At 51.1% G+C, this 18,630-nt stretch overlaps 1 protein-coding gene across 5 annotated transcripts in view; it reads left to right on the forward strand.

Annotated features, from left to right (window-relative positions):
- PKNOX2 (PBX/knotted 1 homeobox 2) overlaps nt 1-18,630 on the forward strand; it is a 255,932-nt gene that overhangs the window by 189,871 nt on the left and 47,431 nt on the right. For all 5 annotated transcript variants that reach the window (XM_045555737.1, XM_045555738.1, XM_045555739.1 and 2 more), the window contains one exon: nt 3,366-3,505. In XM_045555737.1, the coding sequence (XP_045411693.1) occupies nt 3,366-3,505 (140 nt within the window). The remainder of the gene's footprint in view (nt 1-3,365; nt 3,506-18,630) is intronic.

Genomic DNA, 18,630 nt, shown 5'->3' on the forward strand with positions numbered 1-18,630 from the left:
GTCGATGGTGATTATGAAAGCACCCACATGGTGTCTGAGCTTGTCAGTGTTGGAGGGGACTTCAAATGTCACCTAACGCAGCACCCAGCTAAAGCTCCCGTCATCTCCACGGTGGCCCAGCTGGCCTGTCGCTCTCTACTTGGCCCCTGCAATTGCAGGAGACTCGCTAGCACCTGGAGGCATCCCATTCCAGCCCGAGAGAGTGAGGGGCTCGGAAAGGTATTATTTAGGTTGTCTTCGTGTTATAGATTTAATGCATTGTCTGTAGTTTGGCCCTTTGGGGCATACAGAGCAGAGCTGATATAACCTAATCCCTTCGTTCAGATATTCCAAGGAGGCTCTCATGCCTCCCCATCTCCCCCCGTCCCCTGCATCTTGCTTATACGTTCCAAGTTTCTTCAAATATTACTCATAAGACATAGTGCACAATCCCTTCACCATCCTGGTCAACTCTCCTCTGAATATACTCTCATGTCCTTGTTTAATCAGACTAAGACAGGACCAGAAGCTTCCTCATGCTGGGAGCTATGATACTGTTAATGCAGGCTCAGACAGCATTAGTTTAGGTTGTTTTTGTTCTGACAGACACATCGCACTTTGGACATACTGAGCCAGCTGTCAACTAAAATACTGCTGCTAAGCCCTGCTCTGCACTTACAATATTGATTTTTTATTTTTTGGCCCAAATGTTAGAAGTGTTAAATTTTAACCTCTTAGATGAAAATTAATCTTATTAGATTTTGCCGGGCGCGGTGGCTCACGCCTGTAATCCTAGCTCTGGGAAGCCGAGGCGGGTGGATCGCTCAAGGTCAGGAGTTCAAGACCAGCCTGAGCAAGAGTGAGACCCCGTCTCTACTAAAAATAGAAAGAAATTATCTGGCCAACTAAAAATATATATACAAAAAAATTAGCCGGGCATGGTGGCTCATGCCTGTAGTCCCAGCTACTCGGGAGGCTGAGGCAGTAGGATCGCTTAAGCCCAGGAGTCTGAGGTTGCTGTGAGCTAGGCTGACGCCATGGCACTCACTCTAGCCCGGGCAACAAAGTGAGACTCTGTCTCAAAAAAAAAAAAAAAAAAGATTTAGCCTGTTGCCAAAATCTGTAAAGATCTTTTGGATCCCAGTTTCATATCATTCATAAATTTGTTGAGCATTTCTTCAAACATCCCCTAAATCACTGATAAAAATGTTGAAAAGGACTAAAGAGGAAGTGTGTGGCTGTCTTCTGGAAACCTCCCCCAAGCTGACATCTATACTTTAATTGTCATCCTTTGGGTGTAGTTTGCTAATCCACACATAATTGTCCACCAGGCTACATCTCCGTGTTTTCCACAAGGATATCACGGAAAATACCTTGCTGAAGTCATTTATACCATGACTTCCTGATCTGCAAGCTTAGAAATGATGTCAGATCCACAAACTGAGCTCCATGATAGCAGGCATTCATCTTTGTGACCCCAGAGCCTTGCACAGTGCCTGGTACATGGCAAGGACTCAAGAAATTTCTGAAGAAATGATAGGCTGAGTTAGTGAAGGAATGAATGAACCTGGCCCAGATCAACATGAAGATTACCAGTATTTAGTTTTTTCTGAACCCACCTCTTTTCTCTCTTTTGAAAACTAGAACAACGTTTGCTTTTACTTTCTTTCTTATAGTACCTCTTTCGTACTCATGAATCCTAAAAGGCCACCAATTTGCTTACTGATAAGAAAACAGGAGCTCAGGAAAGTTAAGAGATTTGCCCAAGGTCAAAGGCCAGTAGAGGATCCAAGCGATTGTCTGCAGACTTCAATGCACCATGATGCTGTGTCTAGCCTCATACCTACTGAGTCTGGGAAGGTTCCCCCAGCTCAGACAACAGTGGCAAGGATATTTCTTCCTACGAAAAATGATACAGTGTAGAAAAGCAGATTCATTTCTTTTATAATCTCAACCTCATTCACCATCCATCATTCATTAGTTCATTGATTCAATAAATATTTATTGAACATCAGCTAGTGCCAGACTATTCCAGGCCCATTTTGGGCCCTGTTACAAGCCCTTCTTGAGCTTAAGTTTTAGTTGGGAGTGGGGAGAAAGTAAATAAGCAAATAGATATGCAGTCCATGGTCATGCTAAGGGCTGGGAAGAAAAATACAGCACGAGGCAGAGGGGCTATATTATACTGCAAAGAGGCAGCATCTGAGTGAATTTCTAAATGAAGAGAATGAGACGTGCACGTGTCTTGGGGACATACACACCAGCAATGATATGCTTGTATTCACAGAAGTACGTTGTGTTTCCTTCCAGAACGCAGGGACCTAGATCGGATGACGAACTTTCCTGCTGTAAAATATCTGACTCTTTCAAGGCACATTCATTCATTTATTCACTCACTCATTTTCTCAGCAAATATTTTTATTGGACATCAAACCTTTTTATTGCGCGTGTGCCAGGTGGGAGTTGGGGAGGAAAGGGTGAACAAGGCCTCAGGGAAGGAGACAGACAAGCACAGTGTGAGAGGAGCTATGGTGGGGCTGTGGACAGGGCGATGGGAGAGGACAGCTGAGGTGTACCACCACTCACACTTTTAGGGATCTATTTAACTGAAGGGAATGGAATGGCATTAAATTCCATAATGATGGATTTCAAAAGTTTTAAAACCACTGAACCATTTCTTTAAAAGATACCTTTTACAGGTAGAAAGTCCAATATATAATAACAGGAGTCGCTCTGGTTGGCACAAAATTGGAGGCCTCAGGACACCTTCAAAAACATGTAACATATTATGAAAACCACTGCCCCAAATATTTGTTATGGCCAAGAACAAGAATATGTCTATTGTCCACTAAAACCTGTATACCTTCCAATGGCCAGATAAACAGAATTTGGAGAGCCATTTGGTCACTAGTCAAAGTCATTGGAACTGTTACCTCTGGCTTATGTTGAAGCGGATAAATAAACTGTGCCCAAAGGAGAACTGATTCAGCTACTTTTTTTCCTGCTCTTCAAAGTCATCAATCAAATTTATACAGTTCCTATGACTCATAAGCACAATTTAAAGGGTTCACCATATTGTTTTTTTTCTAACTCTGGGCAAAGGTCACCACATTTGCATTAAGAATCATCTTTCAAAGTATGCTGCTGGGCATTGCCTGGTTTTGGATGGCTGAAGTGATTTCTAGAACATTCTCATTTGAAGAAAGCCCTGCTATTCTTTCCACTGTAGCACATGTATGAGTGGACGTTTGTCGTGTGCTCACAATTCTCTCGCCCTTGTGCTCGTATCCAGGCACACCGCAGGCCAAGGTAGACCTCACACTCCAGCCTGGGGCCCAGCACCCCGGCCATGCTAATGCACCCCGTCCCCTTTCTTCTCTCTGCAGATGACGGCAACCGCCCAGCCACCCTCCAAGGCCCAGGCTGTCCACATCTCGGCGCCCTCGGCTGCTGCCAGCACACCTGTGCCCAGTGCCCCCATCGACCCCCAGGCCCAGCTGGAAGCTGACAAGCGAGCTGTTTACAGGTAGGAGACGCTTCAGAGTGTGCAGAGCCCCCCTCAGGCCCAGCTCAGCAGTAAGAGATGAGCATGCTGGCTGGAGGGTGGGCTCGTGAGAGACGATGGAAGAGCCGTTCTCCTCAGCCTTGTCTCCCGAGTCAATCCAGAAATTCCAATGGCCATGGCAGGTTGACTCTAGCTTCCTGGAAATGTAAGGGATAGGAAGAGCTGGGCGGTGTCTCCCAGGAGCACCCCCTCCCGTGTCAACTACGGAGCTGAGCCCTAAACGAGCATCAGAAACCTTCAGCTCGGCCAGCAGGCAGCTGCCTCTGGACCATCTCCTTGCCCTGTCCGCCACTGTTGCCTGCACTCTATCAACCCACCAGAGCACTGGACATCTGATTACACCCTCTAGGACTTGGCAGTACACAGCTTTAACATGCATGAAAATCAGAGAGAGCTTGTTAAAGCGCATGGCTCTGGGCTCCACGCTCAGAGGTGTTAGATCAGCAGTAGGTCAAGCTATAGGAAGAGGGTTATGAATTTTCCTTAAAGGATCCAGGTGAATCTGATGCAGCTGGTTCTTGGACCACACTTTGACTCATGGCAGCCTTTGCTTTTTAGCAATTGGTGTTGGGTGTGACTGCATAGGTTCTGGCACTCTCCCCCAAGATGGGGAGTTTGCTAAGAACAGGCAGCTTGTTTCTTCCCATTCTGCGTCTGCCCCATGCACCCAGGGCTGGGACCTGGGTGTTGCAGAGGCTGAGGGTGGGGCTCAGGGAAGTGCCTGTCTGCCTTGATGATTCCAGTTCTCTTGTACATGGTTGGGGAAGAAGATGTAGTCGCCTGAGAACAGGCTTCAGGAGGCTCCAGCAGGAACTTCAGTCGTCATTTATCCACGGGGAGTCCACAGCAGTAAGAAAAGATGCAGGAGTCTGCACTCAGCACTGAGGTTGGACACTCACCTGTGTGAGCTTATATGCTCACGTGCCTCCACAAGCGCGGCTCACCTCTGGCTGGGCACATGCCACAGCAGGTGCTAATGCCAGGAACACACGGAATGATCCACCCAACACAAATGAATAGGAAGATTGATTCCTTTCTCATTCCTCCCCCACCACCCCAATGACAGTGCCTTTATGGTAATGGTGGTGATTAGTGCTGTTATTATCATTATCGCTGGCATTATTTTTAGTTACTCAGATGAGCTGAATGTTTCTAATATCAACAGTTGAGAGTCTGGAGCAATGGGCCCTGCTCCATGGGGGGATCCTGGCACCAGGGGCCTTCCCAGGTCTGGAGAAGGATAAAACACAGTACTGGCACCCCCCTGCGCAATGCCCAGGCCACGCCCCACTACCTGCAGGTGGAAAGCTCTCCCTTGGGCCCCAAAGAACTCCTGGTCACAGTCCCTGTCAGGGAGTCTCTAAGGGAGGGTAAGCCAGCCTCCCCCAGTGTGGGATGGGCCCTCCTGTCCTCCCTCCCTTCCTTCTTTCACACTCTTTTATTGAACTTACTATTCATATGTGCCAGACTCCAGGGGCAAGAGGGTGAAATGAGAGGGTGGGTGCACAGACTCTTCCCTTTGTCTCTCCAGGAACTGGTAGATATGCAAACAAGAAACCAACGCTGGGTAGTCAGAATAACAGGGAGGCTTCACAAAGGAAGCAATATTTGCATTTGGTCTTATAGACTGAGAAAGAGACCCCACCAGGTGGAGAAATGGGATGAGATAGGACCTTCCAGGCAGAATAGAATTTGTGTGTTCCGGGAATGGCCAGTGGCCAGAGCAGCTGGGTGTGGGGGGAGGAGGCTGCACAGCCACCTGCAAATTAACCTGGGCCATATGTGGGCTTGTGCTCCCGTGGGGAGCTTAAGAAGGGAGAGGGGAGTAATGTGGCCCCTGAAAACTGCCCGACAGCCTGATGACTTGGGCTAGGCTCTATTTAGACCATTGCTACACAAAGCATGTTTCACAGACTAGCAGCTTCTTGTCACCTGGGAGCTAATTAGAAATGCAGAATCTCAAGGCCCACTCAGACCTCAGGATTCATGATTTGCACTTTCACAAGATCCAGGTGATTCATTCCCACACTAAAGGCTAAGCACCTTCTCAGACCCCTGGGGGCGGGACCTATGGCGAACATAGATCACAGTCCAGAAAGCCCCTCAGATTAGTGGTATAACAAAAAGTTTTTTGGAAACCTAGGCTTGAGTCATACTTCCACCATGTACTGGTCTCTCTGAGTTTTAGTTTCATAATAGAACATAAGCAGCAAGTTTGATAAGAATTAATGAGAACACTGCTCCGGTGATGGACACATTGATAGCCCTGACTCAAGCCATGTAACAAGAACATTTGTACCCCCTTCATATTTTGAAATTAAAAAAAAAAAAGAATGAATGAGACAGCCCATGTAAGCACCTGGCACCATGTCTGACACCAAGCAGATGGGTTCCTTGGTCTTGTCAGTGGGACCCATGGGCTCCAAAGCCCTTCCCAAGATCCCAGGCACGTACCCCACCCAGGCCAAATGGCAAGAGTGGTGGGTCACTGCCCCCAAGGGAGCTGTCCACCATGTTGTCACTTGAAGTATGGCCCAGACCTTCCTTCAACCAACACTTTTTCCTGCTCACCTTCACTCCTGGGCTTGATCTTCTCCCACAGGGCTGACCACCCCACAGCCCTTGGCCCTTGCTCAAAGTGTGTCTGCAGCCTTCTGACCCTGAAGAGGGAAGCCCAGGCAAACGTGGCTGCCCCAGCACCTCATGCAGCTGAGCTGACAGCACCCCTGGGCCCTGCTTCCCGTCTCTCCAGTCCTGTGCTGCCTCCTGGCCCAGCGACCCCAGGGTTGTCTCCCCATAACCACACCTCTCCCATTAGTACCAGCCCTTGCCAGGGGATGACCAGGGAGGGGGATCAGCCTCCTGTAAGGTCGGGTAATTTTAATTAGATTTGCCTGCCCGGGGCAGCCTGGCTGTTCCGAGGCATGTCAGGGAGTCTGCATTTCATGTCAGTAAGTGTAACCAGACCCTTTCCTTTCAGATTAGTGCCCAGCACTGACTTTTGGGAGCCCCCACCACAGCCCCTCCCAGAACCACAGATGAAGGAAGGGTGGGGTGGCCTCTCCCTGCTCAGACCCCTACTGGGTGACAGAGGGGCAGTGTGACAAAAGTAGGGGGAGCCTGCCAGCACCAGGGAGGCTGTGTTTGTATGTGAGGATGTGTTAATGAAACGTCCTGGTTCCCTTCTGATGTGGAAACTGTGGCTGGGGGGAGTGGAGGGCAGAGCCTGTCTTTAATTGGATCATAGCAGAGCATCATCTGGGCTAATCAGCCCTACGACCAGGAGCTCCCGCTCAGATTCACGATTCTGGTGTAATCTGAGCAATCCGTGATTGGAGGCACATCGCTGGTAATTGTGGCCCAGGGGCAGTGCTGAGAAGGGGTCTGAGGAGGGGAGGCCTGTGAGTGAGGGGCCACAGGTTGGGGCCCAGCTCAGTTCTCACCTTCCCCGCCCCCACCTCAACCTTGGCTTTTTCCCCCCAAAGAAGTCCACACTTAGCTTGAGCCCCAACACCCACCCACCTGTGCTGGTGGCCAGTGGCCAGGTGTTGGGTGCTGTCCGAGAGGGGGATTAGGTTGTCAGGAGCACACAGACAGGGGCCAAGAGGGTGAGGGTAATCCAGCTTTCGCCCCCCCCTCCCCTCCAGTCTCCTTCGTTCCCCTTTGAAGTCAGTGGGTTCCCATGGAAACCAGGGCGTCCTGAGGAGCAGAGAGAAGGGGCTAGGGCTGGCCAGGTGCAGGTGGGGGAGGAGTTTGGCTTTGCCAGACTGCTCTGCTAAGGTGTTGGCTCTCCCTACCCGGACTCGACTGGCTGAGAACCCGGGAAGTGGCCCACCCAGCAGTGCTGAAGAAGTTGCCCATTATCAATAAGAGAAAGCTGGGCTGGAGGCATGAGCAGCATGGAAATGGCGAGGGCAGTTGTGCTTTGCTTCTCCAGCAGGAATGCTAGAGACGAGGCCGTAGCAGCAGGTGCAGAGGCGAGGCGGCTTCTGGACCCTGCATTTCTCCTTTGCAGCATAACTCACGATTGAATTGTGTTAGCATTTGTGCTAACTTTGTTTCTGTTTCCCCCGGTAGATTGTTAAGGTCTGGCTAGTTCATGGCTTCTCCCCAGCACCTTACACAATACCTTAGAGTCTGCAGCTTAGGCAAAGCAGGTACTGAAGTCAAAGCTTGTGGGATGGCTTCATTAATTAGGCAGAATCCCATAAACATACCATAGTTCTAGGTTGATGTGCTGGCAAATGGCTCTCGGGGGCGAGGGGAGGGGGAAAGCTCTGATCTGTAGCACTTGCTGGTTTCCGTGGTGTAGATGCTTCCACCGTGGCCCATTCCAAACCGCCAACTTGATGCCACTGAACAGAGTCGGGAAGAGACGTGCACAGTCGGCTCTCAGCAGCCTCGCGGCACCGACCTCACACAGTGAGCCAAGTTTCACGTGCACAGGCTCTGTTTCTAAATAGGTGAGCTGGTTCTTTGGAATGGTCTCACTGATACCTCTAGCTATGATCCTACATTCTTAGTCCTCACTGTCCCGTCTGTTCTACCCGTGGGTTCTATGTATGAAATGTTCTCTCTTAACGGATTACTACTTAGTGCTTGGTATGGAGTAAGTGCTCGTAAGTGTCTGCAGTGATGATTTTCTACCTGAATGCCAAGGTGGTGAGTTTCCTCCTTCTTAAACTACCCAGTGCTGTCTCTTCCCGTCTGCCTGAGCAAAGCCCCACCTTCACATCCAAATTCTCCACCTTTTCTAAGCCGCTTCCCAGCCTTTCCTGGTTTACCAGTAAATGTACTCCGTCCTGGCAGCTTTAGGAACCCAGCCTCGAACCATTCTGCTGCTGCTCTGGTTTCTCAGCTCTCAGAATCCTGGCCTTTTCATACGGCTTGTCTAGTTTCTCACATCAGTCTCATCTCCTATACTCCAGAAGCTCAGAGCTTCTACCCCCAGAGAGCTCATTCTGTAGTCCAGCTCTTGTTCAGTAAAAGTAATGCGCATTTCTAAAGCCCTAAGCTTATACCACACGGGTTTCTGTCTCACGCAGACTGAGTTCCTCTAGAATCCACACTTATTTGGGGAAGGAATAGAATAGGGCAATGGGCGGTGTCCAGATCACTCCCTTGAGACCAGCCTAAAGGTCACTGAAGTTCCGGGCTTGGTCCTGACAGTCCTATAGCGAGAGGTGCAAATGCAGCCGTGGCAGTGCCGGGCAGTGGGAAATGGAACAGTGCTCCAGAAACAGACCTGATGACAACCCGCATTGTCACTTTGGGCAAGGTAATCTCTCTGAGCCTCTGTTTTCTCAACTATGAAAAAGAAAACAATAATAGCTAGATTAGATTAGGTAATATATGATAATATCTGGCACACAGATCAAGGTTTGTTAGGTAGACGAGGATGTTTCTTAAACAGAGGCGCCAGATGTGTTGCTTTGGCCCATTCAGGACGTGACAGTCTGATGCCTTGAGGGAGGCGGGGCTCCCACAGCCTTTGGACTTAGGTTGCCGGCTTCGTACTCTGGCTCCACCAGTGGGCCCTAAAGCTTTCTGTGCCTTGATTTCCTCATCTATAAAGCAGGAATAAAAATAGTAGTCTCTTCATCCGGATTGTCATGAGATTTAAATGAGATGACACAGGTAAAGTGCTTGGTAGGAAACCTGGCAGATGCTTAGCACTCTGTGGGTGTCAGCTGCTGTTAGATGTTTGGGAAAATCTAAACAGGAGCTGGTGAGGACAGGAGGTAAATGCTGAGAGGCGATGCAGGACTGGACAGGGCTCCCAGCCAAGTGGTCTTCGTGCCACAATTCAATTGAATATTTACTGGGCTCTAGCTCAGTAAAATCATGCATATGTAAAGCATCATGTCAAGTTCTGAAAGGGGTTCTGTCCAGGGAGAGGGGGACAGACATAGAAAGAAGCTGTAATATAAACTTGGCACATAGTACAGGCTCAGAAAAGTATGTGTGGATTTGACTACAAGGCTCAGGCCCACAGGGCAGTGTGGGAGAGTCACACTGCTTTTCCCAAGGGAGGGAACCCTGAGAGAATGACAGCCACGCCACCCTTCCTGGGACTGGGCTGGGAGGAATCCCTCCTAGGTTTGGGGCTAACAGAGGGACTGGGTCCTGTTGGGACCGTCCTGTTTAGCAGCTGCCTGGTCAGGACCCTGGGAACTAGCACTTCCTAATGAGGTGTCTTTGAGGGAACTCATCCACCCTGTGACCAAAGAGTGTTCTGGCTCCAGTGAGGTGACCCTGTGGCTTAACCCTCTGCCGTCCCTGGCACTGTGCTTGGTCATTCCTGGAATGTGCTGGATGAGATGGCCTGAGAATGGTGTGGGAGAAACGCAGCCATTCCAGGCAGAGAAGTCGGACCAGGTGCTTCATGCCAGGGCCTCTAGACCTGCGGTCCCCAACCCCCGGGCCATGGACCAGCGCCACAGAGCTCTGCCACACACCCCCATCCCAATCCTTGGAAAAATTGTCTTCCATGAAACCAGTCCCTGGTGCCAAAAAGGTTGGGGACCGCTGCTCTATCCTACTAGGTGCTGTGGACCCAGACTATGTTCTTGGCTGGGCTGTATGGGCTGGGGGCTCTGAGAAGTAACGTCTCAGCTGTTAATCATAGTCGGGGGGTGATCCTGCCAGAGCCATAATCTGCAAAGTGAAACCATGCTCAGGTTTCCCCTGTACCAGGCAAAGCCTGGTCCTTGCCCTTCCTGCCGGCATCAGAAGGCCCCCACCCCAAACTCTACACTTGCTGCTCGTGGGCCCAGAGGCTGCAGCTGCCTTGGTCAGGAAGCAGGTGTGTAGAGAAGTGGGTCCTGCTGCTTCCATAGCTCATCGGCCTGGGCTAGGTAGAGCTGAGTAATCCAGGGACCCTGCAAAGATGAGGGTCATTGACAAGAGAGAGATCCAGGAGTCCGGAAGCCCAAAGACTTTTATCCTCGCGTGGCTATGTTAGGATTAAATGAGATAACCAATGGTAACAGCTGACAGTGCTTGGCCATAGAAGGCCCTCAATGAATAGGAGCTACATTGGTGAAGAAGCCTGCACTGGATCTGTCTCCGCTGCAAGAGGGAAGACGACCAAGAGTTGGGCCTCCTGCTAGGGTGAGTGGGGAGGGTGGAGTGGGAGGAGAATGGTGAGCTAGGATTGTGCTCATAAGGCCAATGGCTTCTCCCCAGGGCTAAGCTGAGCCGGGTTGTCCCTCTTTTAACCATGGCGCCACTCTTTGCTTTCCCAAGCCCAGGTCCCTTTTGTGGCTGAGTGCAAAGAATCCAGAGTAAGACCAGTCTGAGTTCTGACTTTACCACTGGGCAAATCATTTAACCTCGTTAGACAAGCTTTCCTACCCCACAGGGTAGGCATCAAATGAGGAAATCAAAGATCTTTAAAAATGTAGGGCCCTCTCCAAACACACAGAAGTATTATTACAAGAGGAGGTTCTTTCGAAACCCATCGGATAAGCAGAGGTTCTCTTGTGCCGCAATGGTTTGATGCTCCAAGGGTAAACCTGGCAGCTCAGTTCCTCCACCCTGGGATGCATATGACTCAAGGACAGGAAAGAAAAAGGAGGAGGAGGTTGAAGTGGTTCCAGTAATGGTTCAAAGTCAGTGCGTGGGAGAAAGGGAAGAGCACAAGATTTGGAGTTGGGCTACCCAGATTTAAATCTCAACTGAATCACTTATCAGCTTGATGAAGTCATTTAACCACACAGTACGTCAGTTTGCTAGTCAGTAAAATGGGAATGATGAGGCTCTCGGGGTGTTTAAATGCAATAAGCACGTGTAAGAGCATTTTGTAATTTACAAAGTGCCACCAAATGTGTGTGGGAGTGTGGTTAGCCTCTGCCAGTGACCAAGGCAAAACGGATAGAGCTTTCCTCCCCACACCAGCCCTTCCTCTGAAGAATTTTCACTGACTGAATTTCACTGGCTGAATTTCTGGTGACTTGTGTAGCAGCTCTGCCCACCTCTCACTAGCTGCCTAGTTTCAGGAAAGACACTTCTCTTTTCTGTGCCTGAGGTTTCTCTCCTTATCAGGAGGAGGCTGGACATGAGATCCTTCCCCGGTCTGGAGTTTTAGGTTCTTCATATTCTTGCCCTTACAGGCCAGCCTTAACAGTCACTCGGTTGTGATTTCACAGTGATTTTTTTTAATGTGCCAGGAGTGGTGTGCTTGGGTGTGAGTGTGCACGAAAAGAAGGGGTGCTGAGCAGACTGTGACCCGCATGGGGCCCACACTTGCCAGGAATGGACCTGCCCACCCACCTGGGGGAGGAGAGCTGGGCTGGAGCCCAGGAACCCTAACAGATGCAGTTCCAATTTAGCAACAAGAAGAAGTCCTCTCCAAGGCAACCCAGGCGAACACACCGCCCACTGGGCAGGACTAAAAATATATCCGCTTGGTTTCAACGTCACACCTGAAGTAAAAATACACCCAACCAGGGGCTGCTGGCTTGTTCTCCCCACCCCACTCTGTTCTCTCCATCTGGTACCTACGAGGGGAGGAGAAGCCGAGGGCTGGGCAGGCACCTTTCTTCCCACTCTCTCCCCTCCCTCCGGGACCTCGCCGCCCCCTCCCCACGCGAACACACGCCCCAGCAGAGCCCCACCGAGGGCAGGTCCTTCTGTAGCAACTGTGGCCCGAAGCTGCCAGATGGCAAAATCTGATCCGAGTCCTCCAATATGGGTGGATTCTGAGCCTAAAGAACTTCAGGATTGTGTCTGAGAACCTTCATTCTCATAGTCATTGCTTGCTTCATTCATTCATCTATTCACATTCATTGCTTCATCAAAAATTTGTTGATCCCCCGCTGTGTGCCAGGCACTGTGCCTGACTCTTGGGAATCCCGAAAGCCATGAAGTCACGGACTGGAGGGGCTGACCGTGTGATGGAAGAACGGAGCTGTGCACAGCCCACTGTGGTTAGCAGAACTTAATAAGTGTCATAGGGAAATAAAAAGATGAATGCCTACTGGCAGTGCTTTTTTGGTTAAAAGAAAATGAAGCTCTGAGTTCTGATAAATTTAAGATGTCTCTCCCCCTCCTCTTTCTGGGCCTCTATTTGAATTGGCACAGGGGCTTGCTTCCCAGCCAAATGAGTCAGTGGAGATGGGAATATAAATTTATTGGAGTGGATGGTGTCAGTGTTTCTTGAACAAAAAAGATGCCCTCATACCCACCACTCCAGGCAAAGGGAACAAGCATTAATTGGTAGCTTCCTAAGTCCAGACACTCTCCATGTTTCTTCATTTAACCTTACAAGAACCCTCATGGGGCTGGGCGCAGTGGCTCATGCCTATAATCCTAGCACTCTGGGAGGCCAAGGCGGCAGGATCGCTTGAGGTCAGGAGTTTGAGACCAGCCTGAGCAAAAGTGAGACCCCTGTCTCTACTAAAAATAGAAAGAAATTAGCTGGACAACTAAAAATATATAGAAAAAATTAGCTGGGCATTGTGGCAGTGGCACATGCCTGCTACTCGGGAGGCTGAGGCAGTAGGATTGCTTGAGCCCAGGAGTTTGAGGTTGCTGTGAGCTAGGCTGACGCCACGGCACTCTAGCCTGGGCAACAGAGTGAGACTCTGTCTCAAAAAATAAATAAATAAATAAAAATAACCCTCATGGGAGGTGTTATCCCTGTTGTATAAAAGAGGAAACTGAGGCTCAGAAAATCTGGTCACTTGCCCAAAGTCACACAGCTGTCCATGGGTTTCAGACCACCCAGCTTCCCACCCTAGACCGTGGTGTGATCACGGGACAAGCCCTGAGCGCTTGCTGTTATGGCTCAGAGGGGGCTCCCCTGGGGCCACCTGCACAGGAGACATGGCATTTTGAGCTGGATTCTGCAGGTCATTAGAAGGGACGTGTAGGGAGCAGCAGTTCAGGTGGAAGGAGCCGTGGAGGCAAGGTGTGGGCCGAGGAGAGCACAGGGCAAAGGTCAGCACAGGAGTCGGTTTGCCTGAGCTGGTGAGGGGGAGTAGGGACCACACAGGAGACCAGGGCCACCCACTGTCCCTCCAGCCACCACAGTACTTCCGCTGAGTCCATCTAGGAGGCTGAGGCCCCTGGTGAAGAGCCTGGGGTGCTCATCTGAGGAGCGTCGGCTTCCTTTGCCCCGAGTCCAGGAGAACTTCCACTGTACTTCTCAGAATGGGCACTGGCGTGGGCCTTCTGCAGTGAAAAGATGCCCAGGAAAGGGGCAGGGGGCTGTCCGGGAAAGTGGCTTCCAGGGTATTGTCTCTGATTCTGTGATCCCTGTGGTCTCTGCCTCGGGAACTAGAAACCAAGGGTCAAAATGCCACCTCCCCCGGGGCAGAGTTGCCAGGAAGGCCGGCCTTTGGCAATGTGACAGCCACCACGTGTCAGTAGGGAGTAGGCTGGGGAGCTGGGCAACCCCTGAGGGGCCACCTCACCCCACCTCACTGGCAACAGCCTCATGTCCTCTGAGCAGCCTGGCCCTGACCCGGCCGCTGGTCCTGCTGGCTTGTCACTGAAGCTCTCTCTCCTCCCGTACATTCCACCCGGGGGTCACCCATCCTTGGCCCAGGGCTCTGTCCCCCCACCCCCCAACATACTGGAAGAGGCAGCGGGGCTCCAGGGGGGGTGGGTGCTGACAGTGGGCCTCCCTCTGCCCACCCCCAGCAGGGTGAGTGTGGGCTGTGAGGGCAGGTGCAGGGGAGCCGGGGGCTCCAAGGGCAGTCACGGGGGAGGAGGTGGACAGCCCAGGCAGGCGGCCACACACTTGGCTGGACCCGTAATTGAGGTCTGCAGTCCTGGCCAAGGTCACAAGGGAAGGGATGGCGTGGCATGACTGTGAATCACAAGGTTTATCACCCAGAAAGAGAACGCAACACTGACACCTCCCCTCGCCTGGGACCATCCGCGGGTGTCCCCCCTCCCGGGCAAATGTCTCTCATTTTTTGCATTTTAGCCTCTCTGAAGCTCCGTATTTTTGCATTCTTTCTAACTTTTTTTTCTATCTCTGCTTCTGTTTCCACTCCTCCCTTAAGCAGGAAGAAATGTTTTAAATTTTTAAAAAAGCAAAAAACAAACCCAGGTTGTCCAAGGAGGAACGAAGGGAAATGGAAAAGGATCCAACTACCTTTTTTTGAGTCCATTTAACAAAAAGAAATGGGCTGCAGCCATACAGGGGGACTTTAAGTTAGATATGAGAGGATGAGTTGCCAAGGAAGCTGTGGCCTCCATTCTAGAAGGTCTTTAAAAATGTTAGGGAGACCTGTCAGCGCAGTTTAGTTAGGACTGTCTGTCTCAAGAAGAGGAGGAACGGAGTGGGCTTTGCTGACTCTGGCCTACCCAGGACGTCTCAGAAGCTGCACCAGAGTTGGGGGTTGGGTCTCTTTGGTCTTGATCGAGGGGGTCTCGGTGTGTCTGTCGCTGGGAGAGAGGGTGCTGGTAACCTCAGCAAAGGGCTTCAGCAACACCTGCCCTGCGGCTCTCCTGGGGCGGGGGTGGGGCAGCCCCACACACCTCGGCCCCACACTGGGCATTCCAGGCCCGCAAATTTGGGTGATGTAAAAAACACAAAGGCAGAAATGTCAGAAGTAATTAAACCAAACGATGGCTTAAACCCCTGTAGAAATCAACACATCCGGTTTAATCACCTTCTTAAGCTAGCACAAGACTGCAATTCTATGGAGAGGGGTTCTTTATTTCTTTGGATCGTTAAGAGGAACTGCATATCTTGAGCTTGATTTTAGTCCAGATGCTCCTGGGGAGAGGTGATGAGGGTGGGGGTGGGGTGGGGGACTCAGAAAAGAGAAAAGAAATAATAAAATGTTATTCGAGATCATCTCTTCTTCCCCTCTGCCCGAGCTGAGCCGTCTCTCCCTCCCGCCTGCCTCTGTCCGCCGCCCGCCCTCCCAGCACCCAGGCGGAGGTGCAGTGCTGAATGTGCTAAATTAGGCCATTAGAGAAATTCATTTCTCTTTATTAGTCTGTGTCAAATCCTTTTTATTAGTGGCTGGAAACGACCTCTCTTCTGCAGTAAAATGTCATGCCAGTTCACTCCTTTTATTTGTTCTGCACTGACGAGGCTCAAACTCTCACTGAATTAGTGCAGTGAGATTTATTTCCTCCAAATTTTGAACGGCTTAAGAGAGCTTGAGGTGGGGGGGCGGTCACACGGGAGGTGACATGGTGGGGAGAAGAGCAGAGAAGGGATCTGGGAGGGAGAAGGTGAGTTCTTATGGAGGTCAAATGTCCTCAGCTCGTTGGAAATAAAGTCTAATGACCATCTCTCATATCTTGTTCGTCGCCTTCTGGGGCCTGAGTTTCCGCGTCCCTGCTCGTGGCCCCTGAAGGATGTGGCTCCTCAGGGGAAGAGAGCTGGACAGCCAGAAGAAGAGCTCCTTAAAAACCATTTTCTAGATGGACAAATTGAGGCTCAGGGAAGGCCAAGATCCCACATTTAACTGGAAATCCTTCTCCCCACCCCATCCCTGGCTTGGATAGGGCCACTGATGTCCCAAGCGGCTTAGAAGCCAGCTCTCGTGGACCCTGCCCTATTCAGGGTGGACCCCCAAACTGGCCGCTGAGGCTGCTGGAGAGGACCTCTCGATGGTGGCTGCTGGCCTCACCTGCTTTATGGGGTGATGCTGGAGGGTAGCTTAGAAAATACAGGTCAGCCCTTAGGCAGTCACAGACTGGGCAACTGAGGAAAGGCAGGGGACTCTCCCGTAACTGGGCTGGGAACAGCCTTAGAGAAGCCCAGGACTGTGCTGCAGCCACAGAACCCAGATGAGTCCCTGGGAAACCGAGCCTGTCTTCTCCAGGGGCAGCTCAGTGTCTCAGCCGTCCCTGTGTTCGGACGGTAGGTAGCAGGCAGCAGGTTTACCAAGTGATCCAGGTGGATAGAGCATGGGAACCACAGGCAGCCCCACTGACTGTGGCTGTGGTTCACAGGAAAGGCTGTGGGTTAGATCAGACCCCACCCGAGCTCAGTGAGACCCACAGAGCTCCGGGACAGGTGGGAGGAAGCAGGAGCCTGGGAAGGATGGGGCGTGAGAAGGGAGGCTCCGGCAGCTAACAGTGGTCACTGCCCTCCCACCCCGACTGCCCAAGCCTCAGGCCGGGGGAGCTGGCAAGAGGGGCCCAGGCCAGCACCTGTGAAATCTGCCCTGTGCCCCATGGATGCCACTTAACTTGGAGGGAAGGATGGGCAGCATGTTCGCTTCTTCTGAGAGATAGCAGGAGCCCCAGATATGTACCCCATCAACACACATGTACTCGTTCTGGGGAGATCTGACACCTGGGAGTGAACAAGGCTTATAAAACCAGGCTGTGGCTCTGCATAGAAGGTGCATGTGGTTCCCCAGCATACATGACAATGCCCACCCCCCACCCCCAAGCCCAGCTCTGTCTGAGGCCTATGAGCGTCTCATGACCTGAGCCCCACTGCCATTTCAACCTCATCTCCTTCATTCTCCTCCTGCCTACCTGGCTGCAGCCACACTCAGCTAGTTAGATTTGGCTCCAGAAATATGCCAAACTCATGTTCTATCTCAAGTGCTCCGCTGTCTCTCCTGGGTGGAATGCCTCTCCCTCAGCTCTTTGCGACTGTGCCTCATCATTTGAGGCTTAACGTCAATGTCACCTCCTCAGAGAGGCCTTCCTTGACCACTCTAAGAAAAGCTGCTCCTCCCTGACGGGGCAAGGACAGAAGCAGAGGAGACCACCCTCCTCTCCCCACCCCAACCTTAGTGCCACGGCACAGCCCTCTTCCCCAGCCCACATGCCACCCTCTGTGTGTACAGAGAACACAGCATCCCAGCACACGTACTGCATACAGATAACACAGAGCACATGCACACGCTATGTTCACAGCACACAAATTTGGCACCACTGTGTGCATACACACAACCCACATGTGTGTATGTACTACATAAACATAGCACTGTGTGTGCAAACAATGAAAACACACAGGACAGCACACAACGCTCACCCTTGCTCTCTTCAACACCCTGCATTCAACCTGGTGCACACGCATGCACATGCACGCACACACACCCCCATCCCCTCCTCCCACCAGTGAGAAAGGAATGTGCAGTGACCGCGGCTGCCGCGGAGTTGGGGCGGGGCCTGCACCCCCACCACCTGGCACGATGCTGCAGATTATTAGTTCCTGGTAATTTAGTGCCCTTGTACAGAGTCGATTTGTGCCTTTCATTCCTAATTGATCTAGTGGCTGTTTAAATGGCAGCAGGCATCTGTTGAGAGTAGGAAGGTTCATAAGGCGCAATAATTCATAACACCGTCTGGAATTTGCCTTTCCTGTCCCTCAGCTAAGCCACTGCAGGGCTCTGCTTAAATTACAGCCGCCGAGGCTTTCTTTGGTATTCCACTCAGGGCCAGGAGAATCTTGCATTAAACTGGGATCAGGTTAGATTAGACTATAATATGCTGCAGTATTAGTGGCTGCAAATGAAGACTTATACTGGAGTTTAACCCCTTCACCTGGGTTTCTCTTTGTTTTCAGCCGGATGGCTAGGCTAACCCATTCTTTCTCCTACCAGCTTTCTACCAGGGCTCAACAGATCTTCTGGCAATTTAGGGTTGCACATAGGCCACCCTTAAATATTGACCCTTCTTCCTGCAGACTGCACACCCAGCCTGCAGCCTTGGGGGCCCAGGAGTTTCTGCGTCAGCTTCCAAGACAAGGGTCGGGAGATAGTGTCCAGGGGCAGGCTCTGCCAAGCCCAGCAGCTCATCTGATACAGGGATTTATCTCCCTGCATCACCCGCTACCCCTGAGCCTGAGTAGAAGACCTGTAAAATGTGGGTGTGAGTGTGGATGGGGGTAAGCACTTTCTGTCTTTTTGTTTTGTTTTTATTTTTTTTTGAGACAGAGTCTCGCTTTGTTGCCCAGGCTAGAGTGAGTGCTGTGGCATCAGCCTAGCTCACAGCAACCTCAAACTCCTGGGCTTAAGGGATCCTACTGCCTCAGCCTCCCGGGTAACTGGGACTACAGGCATGCGCCACCATGCCCGGCTAATTTTTTCTATATATATTTTAGTTGGCCAGATAATTTCTTTCTATTTTTAGTAGAGACAGGGTCTTGCTGT

Source organism: Lemur catta, chromosome 7, assembly GCF_020740605.2.
Source record: "Lemur catta isolate mLemCat1 chromosome 7, mLemCat1.pri, whole genome shotgun sequence".
Taxonomy (NCBI): Eukaryota; Metazoa; Chordata; class Mammalia; order Primates; family Lemuridae; genus Lemur; species Lemur catta.